The sequence below is a fragment of the Cannabis sativa genome, chromosome 8, assembly GCF_029168945.1.
Source record: "Cannabis sativa cultivar Pink pepper isolate KNU-18-1 chromosome 8, ASM2916894v1, whole genome shotgun sequence".
Taxonomy (NCBI): domain Eukaryota; kingdom Viridiplantae; phylum Streptophyta; class Magnoliopsida; order Rosales; family Cannabaceae; genus Cannabis; species Cannabis sativa.
Window position 1 is genome coordinate 39,841,979 of NC_083608.1, and position 15,941 is coordinate 39,857,919.

Genomic DNA, 15,941 nt, shown 5'->3' on the forward strand with positions numbered 1-15,941 from the left:
TCACAACTACTGATGAAAAAATATTATACTATTTTTTTTTTTGTGAAAAGGATCGTCTATTACAAAATAAGTTTTTTGGAAGACAAGAAATATGCAAGATCTCCATAAGTGACTGGCAAAGTCACACAACAAGAATAGATGCTCTATTGATTCCTACTCCATACCACATAACTGGCATATCACATCATCAACATGGAATCTCTTCATAATGATGGGCCTAAGATGAAGGGCATTAGACAGAATGTCATATCACAAGGAGGAACTCTCTGTAAAACTTGAATAAGATAGGCTGACTTGCACGAGAACCAGCTATTACGCCCTTTAGCCCAAACCCACTTATCAGAACCTTGTCAAGAAAGATTGCCCCCATTCAAGATAGCAGAAATGGTATCTTTATCAAATATGCTAGTCAGCTTCTGAATGTCCCATTTCCTATCATAAGTCAAAAGATCGACCACCTTATGTAATCCACTCACGGGACGACCATTCGACTTGGGAAAGAAGGATTACCATGAGACACCCACAAATCCTCCCAAATTCTTGTATTTCTGCCATTAATAACCACTTTACAAGCTCCTTTTTGAATGATATCATTTGCTTTCACCACATTCTTCCAGAACCAAGAATTTGAATCTTTATATTTTCAATGTATGAACTCCTTCCCTTTCAAATACTTGGCTTCCAAGATCCTGCAACAAAGAGACTGGCTACCTGTAAGTAAGTTCCATCCCCACTTAGTCAGGAAAGCAAGATTCATCTCTTTCGATTTCCTAAAGGCAAGGCCTCCTCTAGATTTGGGAAGACAGAGCTTATCCCAAGCCTTCAGGTGCAACCCATAGTTTCCTTTCTCAAAACCCCACCAAAAATCACGGACCATGCCATCAATCCTAGTGACAAAACAGTTAGAAATCTTAGTAGTTTTCATGGCATACATAGGCAAAGAAAGACCCACGAACTTAATAAGCGTCGCTCGGCCAGCTTTCGAAAGCAACTTTGCTTTCGACCCTTGCAACTTAGAGCAAAGATTTTCCAAAATAAAATTGAAATAAGCATCTTTTGTTTTGACCGAAAAAGAGGGAGTCCCAAATACTTAACATTACCTTCCGACCCACCAATTCCCAAGGCTTCCTCAATCTCATTTTTCATATCAACCGGAGTGTTATTACTAAAGAAAAAGGAACTTTTGAGTTTATTGACCTGTTGACCAGACCAATCGCAAAACTTCTCAAGGGAGTGCCAAAAACTACAAGCTTGTTTTGGAGAGGCTCTACCAACCAGAATCAAATCATCCGCAAAGAATACACGGGAAAGAGTAGGGCCTCCGCAGGAGAGACAGATTCCTTTAATGTTACCCCTCCCGAAAGCCTCTTCTGGCAGTCTTGATAAGACCTAGGCCGCCCAAATAAAAAGGTTAGGAGGAAAAGGATCCCTTTGACGAAGTTCGCACGACTGGGAGATCTGCCCAACCTCACCTCCTTGAAGATACACACTCAGGGAAGTGGTCAAAATACATAGAGAAACCCAATTCCTAAATACAACGGGCGCATCAAAGCAACAAAGCACATGATCAATGAACTGCCATCTGATCTTGTCATAAGCTTTCACCAGATCAATCTTGATAGAAAAAATCTTTTTTTTTTTCCTTTTTTCATTTTGAATGAGTGAACGATTTCTTGTACAATGACATTATTGTCATGGATATTCCTACCCGGCACAAAGGCAGACTGGGTTGGATAAATTATTCTCAGCAGAATAGGCTAAATTTTGTTGGCAATAATTTTGAAAATCACTTTGTATGACACATTACAAAGGGAAATCAGTCTATAGTGGTTGTCCCTGTTTGGATTCTGAATTTTGGTAATGAGCATTAAGTTAGTAGCATTCACCCCCTTATGCATAACTCATGAGGAAAAGAAATTTGAGACAGCCTTATAAAAGTCTACCCCAACTGCCTCCCAGTAGTGCTTAAAGAAAAGAACTGACATTTCATCCGGCCTAGAAGCTTTATTAGTACCCATGGCGAAAAGAGTTCTTCGAATTTCATCATGATCAAGGACATTTACTAAATCCTCCTGCTCGGGGAGAGTTTATCAAGTATAAGGTTAGAACAATTAAGATCCATCCCAGATCCAATATCTATGAATATTTCCTTTAAGAAACCCGTAAACTCTTTGCCAATCGCACTACGCCTATTAAGCGAAACTATTATTCAAAATACTCTCAATAGTGTTGCACCTACCTCTAATAGGGGCAGAGAGAAAGAAGAATTTGGAGCATTTATCCCCCTATTTAAGCCACGAAACCCAGGCTCTTTGTTTCCAATAGATTTCTCTCTTTCCTAAGGCCTCATTGAGGGTTTTGCGGACCTCATACTCCACTTTCCAGTCTCTAGAGCCAATAAGCAGCCTTTGCACATGATTAAGCTTACACTCCAACTCTTTAATAGTAGCATCAACTTTACCATATTGAGTATAATGCTAGTGTAACAGCGCAACCCAATGGCACCAATCTTTTTAAACATCCTAGTTGAGGCCAAATTGTGCACAACTGAATTCCAAGCATTGGTGACCACCAGTTTGCTCCTTTCATCTCGGGTCCACCCTTCTTTAAATTTAAAGCTTCTTCTAAATTTTTCTACATCTCCCCTAAAGAATAGGAACATCAACAGGGGTCTGTGATGCGAATTACAAGTTTGAGTAGAGCGCAAAATGGCCTTTGGGAATAACTTGATCCACTCACCATTCACAATCCCCTTATCTAGAGCAGATTAACATGTCCCTCACCCGAATAGTAGTTATCCCAAGTTAATTGGTCCTGTTGGATATGTAGACTGATGAGTCCCTTCGAGTTCACCAAATTCGAGATAAACTGATCTCTCCCTTTCGATCCTTTTCTTTCGAACTCCTTTAGCAGAAAGTTGGTGTCATTAACAATCAACCAAGGCCCTCCGAACCGATCCCCAATATTATACATTGTTTATATAAAAAATATTGGAATTTTCTAAAAATTGTGGTTATTTTTATATTTTTACTGTCATACTCTTTTTTTTAACTTTTTTACTATACTAAGTTTTTAAAAAATATTGTGTTTCAGTAAAATAAAAAAAAATAACTAAAAAAACAACTCTAAAACAACATGAAAATAACTATAAAACAACAAAAGATAACTACAAAGTAACGAAAAATAACAAACCAATGACCTAATTGCAATATGCCAAACAATATCAACTCAAAATGATAATTTATTATTTTAAAGTCAAATAAATAATTACATTAATAATAGAAATAATAAAATTAATTTCAAAATAGGGTATTTAATATAATGGGTAATATATAATTAATATGTCAGTATCTACTAGACATTGTGTCTATTAAAAAATATATAAAAAAAAAATCTTATCATTGGATGTTAAAAAAATGTGTTTAAAAATAAACTAAATATATGTATCTAAACTACAAAGCAACACACATACAACTAAAAAAAATTATCAGGAAGAAACTAAAAATATACACCATATTGTCAAAAAAATTATATACCATAAAAAAACACATGAATAAAAAAAAAACTAAAAAATAACTGTTGAACCAAAAAAATATTCTGAAAACTACCTAAAAATAATTAAAAAAAATAAAAAATAAATGTACATATATACAATAAAAAAAGTATGTGGAATAAACTAAAAATATACATAAACTAAACAACAACTTTTTTAAAAAAAAATATAAAAATAACAGAAAAATAACTATAAAATACTTAAACAACAATATAAAAAATAATTATAAATAATAAAAAGAGAACTATAAATCAATAGAAAAATAATAAAACATCAACCTTATTAAAATATGTTAGTTATTCATAAATCAACTCCGAATAAACTATAAAACATACAAAAAATTAATATTGTTATTAATCATGTAAAATAGAAAAAAAATATAGGAGGAGTGCTCTTAATTCTTTTCTAAGATAGAGAAAAAGTGTTAAAAAAATACGAGAAAAGTGTGAAAGTAAAATAATCACATTTTAATAAAGGTTAAAAGAAATTAATTAAGATTTTTTTAAATAAAATATGAATAATTAAAGAAAAATAGTGTAAAATAATTTGAGTGTGAATCGTAAAAAAAAATGTAAAAGGAAGAAAAATAAGTACAATAATTGTTTGTATTTTTTAAGAAAAAATAATAAAATAAAATTTTGTAAAAGAGTGAAAAAGTGTTAGAAAAAAAGATATAAAAATAAATATTTATTATATGTACTTTTATATATAGAAAGATAAAAAAAATTAGCATGGAAAAAAAAAAAAAAAAATATATATATATATAGAGAGAGAGAGAGAGAGAGAGAGAGAGAGAGAGAGAGAGAGAGAGAGAGAGAGAGAGAGAGAGAGAGAGAGAGAGAGAGAGAGAGAAGAAAAAAATAAATAATGAGATAAGAGAAAGAAAAAAAAAAGTGATGTAAATTTAGATAAAGAAAAAAATCATCCAAGAAAAAAAAAAGTTAATGAAAAAAAAAAATACAAAGACATATAAGATAGAAAAAAAAAATTATAGAAGATTTAATAAATAAAAAAAATAAAACAAAAATATAAGTAAAAAAGTATAAATGTAAAAATGTAAAAATTATGTTTAGATAAACATTAATATAAGTAAATAAAATTTTCAATTGAGGTTCATTTTCGAGCATTACATCCAGCCCAAATTCCTTTATTCTATATGGTTGGGAAACTAGGCCCGACATTTGACATTTAGTATCCCCTTTCATATTGGGGTAAATTGAAAAATACATTTTTTTATTAACCAATTAATCAAATTTACCTTTAATTTTATATTTAATTGAAACATACCTCTTTTTATATGTATTGTTCCAAAATACCCTCACATATGAGAATCACATGGAGAGTATCTTGAAGTGACAGGGACAAAATTGGTATAATATTTAAAAAAAGAGATAAAAATGATAGAATTTAAAAAAGAGGGTAAAAATAAAAGAGGATAATATAAAAAAGATATAGAGTGTAATTTCCTCTTTCTTTCTTCTTTCTCTTTTGTATTTACCTATTATTTACACATGGGCCGCTATTCGGCATGGTACAAGCCCAAGAGATGCCAGCACACCATGGTTTAAAAAATAGGATTATTTCACAAAAACATAAAAACACCAAAAAAAATTACAAAATACGGTTTTACGGAATTTTAAATATCTTTTACGATTTTTTTATTTTTACATAAAATACAGTTTTTTTATGTTGTAATCTTGTTAATTTGTTGTTGATTTTTTGTTATCTGTATGTTATTTATTGTTGTTATTTTCATATTACTTTTATGTAGTTTTCTTGTTGATTTTATGTTGTTTACGTGTTATTTATTGGAAACCGTAAAAATGTAAAAAAATATTCTTTGAACGTAAAAATATAATTATTTTACAAAAAAAAAAAAAATGGTGTCTTATGTAATTATTCCTTAAAAAATATAAATTTAAAAAGAATATAAGGAATTATTTCACAAATATACAAAAACAACAAAAAAATTATAAAAATACGGTTTTACGAAATTTTAAATACTTTTACAATTTTTTTGGTTTTATTTACAGAAGATACGGTCTTTTGATGTTGTACTCTTTTTAATTTATTGTTGATTTTTAGTTATTAGTATGTTATTTTTTGTTTTTTTTTTTATGTTATTTGGATATTATTTTCATGTTACTTTTATGTAGTTTTCTTTTTTAATTTTTTTTTTGTTTTCGTTTGTTTCTATAGAAAATCGTAAAAATGTAAAAAAAATTCTTTAAACGTAAAAATGCCATTTTTTTACAAAAAAAAATAGTGCCTTATGTAATTATCACTACAATAAATATGGACTTACGGATTATATAAAAGAATTTACTCAACATATTAATTTTTCTTTCAATTTTATGTTTATACTTTAATTTTTATTTTTACATTTATAATTTTTTTCCATTTAACAAAACTTCTTTTTTTCCATTATTATATTCCTACAATAAATATGACCAAAAGTGAAGTCAACATATATATAATTAAAAAAATATTTAGAAAAAAAAATTTAAACAAAATTCAAATTATATTATATATTATATCAATCAAATATTATATATAAAAAAATATATATTTATATTATTTAGAGATATTTACTACGTAACAACTTAAAACTTTAAAGTTTATAACCAGCAGGTACCTAATAACTTTTTTTTAGTAGTAAGATTCCAAAGTTACTAAAAAATTGTCATTTGGTCACTTATTAATACAATTTGGAGAGAGAAGATGAAACTTTATTTGAATTCATGAATACAATGGATGAGACTTTTATATAGCTAAACGTTATCACCTATTCAACTAACAGTTTCAATAACAGAAACAAATCGACTAACTAAACTAATTATAACAAATTGAACCTAACTTAATAGGTCCTCTCAAGATAGAGTATAAAATTTTTTTGACACCCATCTTATATACAATCTCGTGAGTAGGAAATAAATGTTTAGTTAGTATGTCAACTAGATTGGCTTTAGAAGAGAGATGATTTATCTTCAAACTACTATTGGTGATCTTCTCACAAAGAATGTGGCAGTTGATCTCAACATGTTTTGTTCTTTAGTGAGAAATTAGGTTCTCGAAGATATGTATAACAGCACTGTTATCACATAAGAGAATGAATGGAAGTATGATATTGATGTTGAAGTCTTGGAGAAGAGAGGTGAGCCAAGTTAATTCACATATAGCACTTTCCATGGCATAGTATTCTGCCTAGTTGATTAACGTGGCACTGTCTGCTTCTTTTTCGATATTCAGGAAGTGAGAGATTGGCCTAAAAAGACACAGTATCAAGATATTGAAGGCCAATCTGCATTTGCGAAGGCTTGAAGCTAGAGTTTAGATGGAGATGAAGCATAGAAGAATAGACCTTGACTTAGGACCCACGGATTGAGGCCCAACCCGTGGGACTGTGTTATTTAGTACAACTGAGGATCATTTGATGCCGATAGTAGGGGTGCTCATCCGATCCAATCTGCACTTTTTTGGTCAAACAACATTCAATCCGCACTAAGTGCAGATTTCATATTTTGGATCCAATCCGATCCGCATAATAATATCCAATCTGCAATAGTGCGGATTGGATCGGTTGTTTTTTTTAATAATAAATTATTTAATATTTCATAGAAAAAAAATTAAAAAAAAAACACTATTATTTTTTAATCTCCAATAATAATCTATTTCTATCTCTATTTATATATAAATCAAACCAATATTGACATATATGTACTCATCTTTAGATTTACACTAATATATATATATATATTCATTACTAAAATAAATAAGTTAGTATATATATTTAAATTTATGTGTATGTGTCTATGTGAATAAGAATAATTTTTCTGGTGTTTTTTATTATAAAACAAATAAAATACACCAATTCAATATATTACTAAAAAAGATTAAGAAATTAAAAGTTTGTGTGTCTTTTTTTTTTTAATATTACTAAAAAATTAATATAAATTATATATTATAATTTTTTTAAAATATATATAATTAAGTGTGGATTGGATTAGATCGGTTACTTTTTGAGGTCAAACAACATCCAATTCGCACAAGTGCGGGTTTTAGATTTTTCAATCCAATCTAATCCGCGCAAGTACGGATATCTGATAGGTGGCATCCATGTGTTGCCTCTGTGTACGGATTAGATTAGATCGAATACTTAGTGAACACCTCTAGCCGATAGGTGGCATCCATGTGTTGCCTGTGTACTTTAGATGTCAGATTAGTGGTCGTCGGACAAAGGGTATGTTTCCCTTAGTGGTGTGTGCGCACTCTTATGGTCTGACGCAAGGGACAAAGTCCTAATATTGTAGGATTCGGTATCAGAGGATCGCCACATCAGCTTTGGCTTTCACGACGTCTCTTGGGTGCCCTTAACTAGAAGTATCCCAATAGCTCATCCAGAGGATTTTTGTTATTCCTTCTTCTCTGTCCTGGATGTCTTCTTGGGTTCGGAGTAGTCCGAATCAGGATGTAATAATCAACTTATAGTCCGGATGGACTGCGGCCCATCTCTCCATATGGATCCAACCTGTTACCTTATCCGAGCCTATCTTCGAACTTTAGTTGGCTATCTTTAACTTGAATATACCACATGTCCTCTTTCTGAAAATACGAATAACATATATTAAGCATTAAATTTTGTATAACTTTTAGAAATGTGCGTATTGAAGTATAATACTAAAAATTAATACAAATATATCACAAAATTATTTTTATTGTGCCAAATAGAGCACACTTTCAACATCTCTCATTATAAATTTTCAACATTTTTATTAAGACACAACTATTTCTTTTCTTCTATTCTCCATAATGTTTCTTTTCTTTTCCGTTCATATTCATAACCATATTTTCATTATCCATTCTTATATTCTGCAGTGCATACTGGATTAAAAAAACGTGTTGTTTTAGATTTTTTTCTTTCGAATATAAAGATTAATAGTTTTAATAAAATAAAGAGGATAATAGAATGAATGGAAATAGGTCTCTTTCCACAAAATATTCTCTTTAGTGTGTCAACCTCACAATAAGGAGTCAATTATTTATCTTCTCATAAGCTTAAATCTGCCCACTCTATGTGGTTTTGAACTTATTGAAATGGACAATGAGAAAAACCATATTGTAACCATTGAAATGGAAGTAAGAGGCTCAATAATTCACCATGTGACTGCCACAGTAAATGCCATTAGAGGAGGCAAGGAGAATCTCTTCTGAAACATAAAGTGGTACACTCACAAATAGAGACAGACATTATGTCATACATATTGCTTCTTATTATTTATTTATTTTATTTATTGTTGTATTCTCTTACAAATCTTTTGTTGAAGAATGTCACATTCCAAGTAATTATTTATAAATTATTATTACAAAGTACTAATTACATGTTCGCAATTTGTTTCTTTCAATACAATTCAATTAGGTTAGTTGGAAAAGTCACTCGGTTTAAGAACATGGACAAATTAAGTAGGTTTACAATAAATCTTCTCATCTTTCGGTGACAATGGCACCTAATACACCTTCATTAAATTGCATTATTTCCCATAATAATATTTTTTAGCTAGTTTGCATGCCGCAGTCCCTAAAAATAAAAAAACATATGTAACATTAATTAGTTTTAATTAATTACAAGTAGTATATGTCACTTTCAAAATTACGTGTCTTGTAAAGAAAAAGATGTACTTGAGTAGGTGGTCCCGTATTCACATGGGGATCAACAGTACACAATACTGAGTAATTGAAAGAACAAAAGGAAAGGGTGTCAAAACCCACTTTCATTTGGAACCAAAAAACAAAAATTATTGGCAGCCTTTCATGTTATGCCTTAAAAAATTGTTACTATCTACCATCCTCCATGCCAATGCTTCACTTGAAAATCTGGAACAGACCAATTCCACTGTACTCTTTTCTTTTTTATCCGAAGCATTGAATAATTCTGAGGATCCAATGGAACTTTTAGGCAGCAGTTAGGCTATAAAATAATGGCTCTTTTTATTATATGCAGGACCTACCATTCATTGCCTTTTACTAATCCTCTTTTCTTTTTATTATGAATGATAATTGTGAAATTGGTTTTTGATTTGGACCTTTTGGTCTTAATAATCCTTAGAAAATATGACCTAGCTATGGGGGTTCCATTTCAGATTTGGAGATCCATTGATTGTTACATGTTACGCTGTGATATATAGTAGAGTTGTTGTATGGCGCAATTATTAGAGAAACACTTGGGACTATTTGTACACACAGATTTTTCTGTTACCTTTCCTTTTCTGTATTTTATTCTTATAAACACAAAATCTGATAGTAGAAATGAAAATTGCAATAATAAAACGATTGAACATTAGTAAGTGAAATAAATCGTCTAATTATATATAAACATAATGGGTTAAGTTAAAATCGTTAAAATAACCAACAAAATACATACAAAGCCAGCGGCCCCCAAAAATTTTAAGCATCTCATAATAACATGTCCAAACTACAAACATACATAAAAGCCTAATACTAATCGAAACCATTCATCCCTGTTTCGTCCTCCATTTTCTTTTTCTTCAGTAACCCGTGGGAAACTCGCACTTTCCATACCCTGCAAAAACAAATATACTGTTTCAGAAAAATAAAATAAAATAAAACAAAAGCAGAAAAACAGTACACACAGCAAACAAGTTGTAATGTTTGACCACCACTTTTATCAATGCAAAAACTATTACCCGATTTTCAACGTTCAATTATTCTCCTAATTACCCTTTTGGTTTTATCAATGTATATCATTCGGTATCGTCCCTATTATATTAAACCCCTCCTCACCCAATCAAAATTACTTTATAGCTAACAAAAAGTGGCACGTGACCAACATCACTGCCACTATAAAATAGGCACGTGATGACCTGGCGTAGACGATGCACAACTCCATTCCACACGTTCCGTGGACCAGCGTTAAGCTTTTAACTTACCAAGTGCATGTTAGCCGTGCAGTCTTACTGCTAACATGAACACCGTAACTTACGCATTATGCATTGAAACGGTGAAACCTAGCTACCATACGCCGCAAGTATGCTTAACGTGCGCAGCAAAAGTAAAATTATAATTAAGAGAGAGTGTTAAAATACGCACTGGGTGGTTGAGTAACGACGTAAGCCGCCCCGCCAAAATAGCAAGACCCCATCTGACGGCTCTGCTTCTGATAATAACTATTGAAGGCGAACGAGGCATGGGCCTCAATGGTATTAGGATCGTAACACGTGGAGCCTGGCTGGATCGGACGGCAATCAGCACCGCCCTCACCGCAAGCGAAATCCAGAGCTGCCTGTAACTTTTCTTTCCCCAGTTGAGCATTCGCAACACACCAAGTGCTACCGGTTAAACTCTTCGACACACCTCCACCATTGACAGGGCTAGTAACCTGTTGACCGGATGGTTCTCCTCCACTAGCCGGTGACCGGTCATCGTGGTAGCTCTTTAAACCCTCGGCAGTAAAAGGGATATCATAAACTTTCTTTTCGTCCGGGTAGAAAAGCCCATAGTTTCTTTCCGATGTGGGACCGTTCTTTTTATTTTCGTTGAAGAGAGCGAAGAGATAAACGGTGAGATCATCTTTGGGCCTTAATGGAGTCCCACCACCGGTTAAAATTCGACGGATCAGATTCCCGTTGTAGGCGGCTGCATTGTCTAAGCTTGCACCCACTTCGTTCTTATCTCCCTTTGATGGCCAACCCGTTTCAGAAACGACAAGCTTAATGTCATCGTATTTCAAAGCTGACATTGCAGCAAAAACGGCGTCGATTTGTGCGTCGAAGAGGTTGAAGTACCGTAAACCTGAACCCGCATCCAGGACACCTGGGTTCTCACGGAACAGTGCGTAGTCTAAAGATATAACATCAGAGTTTGACTCGTAAGCGAAAAATGGGTAAGCGTTTACCATGAGGAACGACCCGGTTTCGCGAATGAAATCCAACATGGGTTTGAATACGCTTTCGACGAGCTCAGGTCGGAACGAACCAGCCGATGCAGGGTATGAGTTCTGTAGGGCACTAAGAGCAATGGGAGAGGAGATTTTGATCGCAGAATCCAGCTTGTTCTTAATTAGAGCCGAGTGAATGTTTCTCATAGCTGGGATGAGAAACTTGGTGGTGTTATGCGGGTCGACGAAGACTTCGTTTCCAACAGCAAGAGCTTCAATCTCGGTAGATGGGTAATAAGCAGCGACGTTTTTCTGAACCCATGAGTTGGCAAAGGACTGTTGTTTGGCTGCCGCGTAAAGAAGCTCGTTGGGTAGATCTACGGTGACTTTGATACCAGTTCCAGCTAAGGCTTTCAAGACAGAAGGGTCGGCGTCGTAAACCTTGACTTTCTGAAGACCCTGAGATTTGAGAAGCTGTACCACTTTCACGGCAGAAGGAAGGTTATTCGCTATTCGCCCATAGTTCACTCCTATTGAACCAGCATCTGCAAAAATGTACCAACATTATATCAAAAACTAAAAGAGAGCAAAGACGAACTCCATGACAATTTCTCTAAATCGTTTGGCATTTTGAAAGCGTAAGAAGTAAAAATATTATAGTTGAAAAAAAAAAAAAAAAGACTTCACTCACCTGCGAACCCTGAGATAGAAATGAGCAAGAGAAAACAACAAATAAAAGATAAACGCTCCATACTCTGTCTCTGTTTTCTACAAAGAAACCAGAGCAAGAGAGTAATGGAAGTAGAGGAGTAAAGATGTACGGACGAGTTAAAGAGCGTGAGCGAAAGAGGGTGTGATAAGAATGTGTTAAATGGTAGAGAAGAAGGGTATTTATGGAAAGAGATGAGTGAAAATGAGTCGATCGAGGGACCTGTTGTAGTGTTCAGTAGAAGTGGGACCCGCTTTGTCAGCCAATTACCAAGAGTAAATGGCTTAAAGCCGCTGAACGGACCACGTGGCCCCACTAACCTCACGCATTACGATGCCCCCACAAACTCGACCGTTTTTTGTCACATTATCTCAACACGGTACTATTCTATAATCGGGTACACCAACTTAAATGCACCTTATGCCTCGATTTGCGCCACGTGTACCATAATTAGCTGGAAGTCAACACAGAGTCTTCATCGTGGGCTGGTGAGCGGCCCATTCATGTCGACGCTCGGGTTTTGTACTTGTGGGGTGCTTGTGAACGTTGGATACAGTAATGAGTGTCTCAGTTTGAGATGCTTAATAAAAAGGTAAAAAAAAAAAATGAGCCGAGTAATGTGATGATGTCGGGGAGGATAAATAGGTAATCAAGTGAAAAAAGAAAAACAATAATTATTTACTATATATAATTAAGATGCGATTTGTAGTCATATCTTATATGGGGTACAAAGTTCAACATCATTGTTTTTGGAGCTGATGACCGTTTATATGTTCTTAGATATACACAACACAAACTCAACACACACAGTTTCAAAAAAAAAAAAAAAAACTCAACACACACATGCAAAGCAATGCTCATAAACTAGATGTTAAACCAGAAAAGAATTGAACATAAATTTGGCAAAAACAATGCAGAAAAAAAGAGAAAAATAAAGGAAAATCTCAATGTGAGTCCAATTCCAGCTCTTCCCTAAAAAGGTTCTCCACTATGAAATGTAGTTTACAAACATCAACATTGAGTTCATCAATTAGAGCTACACACAGAGAGATATAACCTCTCAAACCTCCATGATCGAGCAATTAGAACACCATGAATGCCATGGTTCTTCACTTGTAAGAGTCTCCAACTTTTGGCTCTCTCTCTCAACTTTCTTCTCTGATTTTTCACTCTCTTATGAACTCTCTAACTCTTACAAATTACAATTCAATTGGTGTTTAAATAGGTTAGAAAATAGCTCACAAAACCGAGCCTCTAATCACTTGGACAAAGACAACTAACATAACAACTTTTAACTAACTCCTTAACTAACTTTCCAAGAGTAGTAAGTTTAAACCAAGATTGGTTTTCTATGAATTACAACCACAATCTCCACCTTAATTCATAGGAAACTAGTGAAACAAAAGATTTAGGGAAGTGAACCTGGAAACTACACAGGTCTAAGTTTGAGCAAGTCCATGAAATACCTGAACTTGCTCACTGGCAGCACCTTTAGTTTCTGCATCAGTAGGATTCTCATCTGAGGAAACTTTCTCCAATTCAATCTCTCTAGGTTCTATCTCGTCCCTGATCCAAAACATTCTAATGTCAATATGTTTGGATCTCGTAAACAGGATTTTTGCTCAAGTGAATTGCTGATTGACTATCTGAAAACACTAAGACTATTCCTTTCAACATGTTGATTTCTTGCAAAATGCCATTGATCCATGTTGCTTCCTTGAAGGCCTCTGTGATTGCCATGAACTCAGCTTCAGTAGTGGACAAAGCAACTACATGTTGTAGCTGTGATTTCCAGTTTATGCAGCATGAATTTAACTGGGAACAGTAGCTAGTAATCGATTTCCTGGTGTCTTTGTTGGATGCATAATCAGCATCAACAAAGCCTTCTAACTTCAGTGTGTTGCCCGTCTTCTCAAATTTCAAACCATAGTTTGAGGTTGTCTTTAGATACCTTAAAAGCCATTTCAAACCAGTCCAATGTTCTTCATCACCAAGATTGGATATACCTGCTCAAGGTGCTGACAGCATATGCAATGTCAGGCCTTATGCTTATCATTGCATACATGACACTCCCAATGGCTTTGGCATAAGGAATTTCTTCCATCCTTTTCTTAGATTTTTCATCTTTTGGGGATTGCTCTGTTGTGAATGCAAAATGGCCAGCTAAAGGAACTTGAGTTTCTTTTCCATCATCCATATGGAACCTCTTAATGACCTTTTCAATGTATGATTGTTGTGTCAGCAGGAGCTTCTTCTCTTTCCTATCTCTCCTTATTTCAATGCCTAGAATTTTTCTAGCAACTCCCATGTCTTTCATCTCAAAATCACTATTTAGTACATATTTCAGTTTGCTTATTTGGTTTGATCTTTTCCCATGATAGGTAAGTCATCAACATAGATCAGTAGGAAGGTTGCAGCTTGTGAATTCAGATTTGTGAAATACAAGCATGTGTCAAACTTGGATCTGATGTAACCAACTTCTGTGACCACATAGTCAATTTTCTTGTACCATTGCCTTAGAGATTGCTTCAGACCATACAATGACCTCTTCAGTAGACAAACTAGCTCCCCTTCTTTGGATTCCACCTTGAAACCTTCAAGCTGCTCCATGTATATAGTTTTTTTTTTCAAGTTTTCTATTTAAAAATGATATTTTTACATCCATTTGTTGTATATCCTAGTCAAGTTGAACAGCAATGGCATACATCATTCTTATTGTCTTTATTTTAACAACTAGTGAGAAGATTTCTAGGTAATCTACCCCTTCAACTTGTGTGAATCCTTCTGCAACTAATCTAGCCTTGTAAATCTTTGGTTCATCTTTAGTTAGACCATCTTTGACTCTAAAAATCCATTTGTATCCAATTACTTTCTGTCCATCTGGTTTCAATACAACTATCCAGGTTCTATTCTTCTTTAGAGAAGTGATCTCTCCATCCATTTCTTGGAGTGTTTGTTGTTGATTGCTTCTTGGTAGTTTCTAGGTACATTTATCTCCTTGTTCTATCTCTAGCCCGCTGGTAATTTTCAAGATCTTCAGATTAGTTTTCTTCCTCAATGTCTTGATCAGTGCCATCTTGAATTTGTAGGTCTGCACTTGTATGCTGCAGTGGCTCCACCTCAATTTGCACCTTCGATTGAGAATTGTCACTTGAAACATTGGGTAAAATACATTACTGATTTATTTTAAAAGAAAAATCATTCTCATTGAAAATAACATCTCTACTGCTCAAAATTTTATTATTTTTAATTGATAACAATCTATAGCCTTTGACACCAATCTGGTAGCCAAGGAAAATACATTTAATAGGTCTTTTTCCTAGTTTATCCTCTACTGTGTGTGCATATGCATCACAGCCAAACGATCTTAAGTGCAATAGAGAAGGAGGCTTACCATTCCACAATTCTTCAAGGGTTTTGAGATCGATTGCTCTACTAGGACTTTTATATATTAAGTAACATGAAGTGTACAAAGCTTCTCCCCAATATTTCTTGGGCAAACCAGAGTCAAGTAGAACACATCTTACCTTGTTCAGAAGTGTTCTATTCATCCTTTCAACAACCCCATTCTGTTGTGGGTTTTTGACAACAATTCTATGTCTTCTAATGCCTGTTTCTACACATAGCTCATCAAACTCATTATTAATAAACTCAAGACCATTGTCAGTTCTTAAAGATTTGACCATTTTATCAGTTTGGTTTTCAACAAAAATTTTCCAATTTCTAAACTTGTTAAGATAATCATTTTATGTTTCAATAAGAAAACCCATACCTTTATGCTATAATCA

At 33.6% G+C, this 15,941-nt stretch overlaps 1 protein-coding gene across 1 annotated transcript; it reads right to left on the reverse strand.

Moving 5' to 3' along the window:
* Positions 1–9,895: 9,895 nt before the first annotated feature.
* LOC115698667 (glucan endo-1,3-beta-glucosidase 12) lies at positions 9,896–12,400 on the reverse strand. The gene is made up of 3 exons (XM_030625800.2): positions 12,136–12,400; positions 10,658–11,989; positions 9,896–10,130 (listed from the first exon to the last, which is right to left on the reverse strand). The coding sequence occupies exons 1-3, from the start codon at positions 12,194–12,196 to the stop codon at positions 10,096–10,098; spliced, it is 1,428 nt and encodes a 475-aa protein (XP_030481660.2). The 5' UTR covers positions 12,197–12,400; the 3' UTR covers positions 9,896–10,095.
* Positions 12,401–15,941: the final 3,541 nt, after the last annotated feature.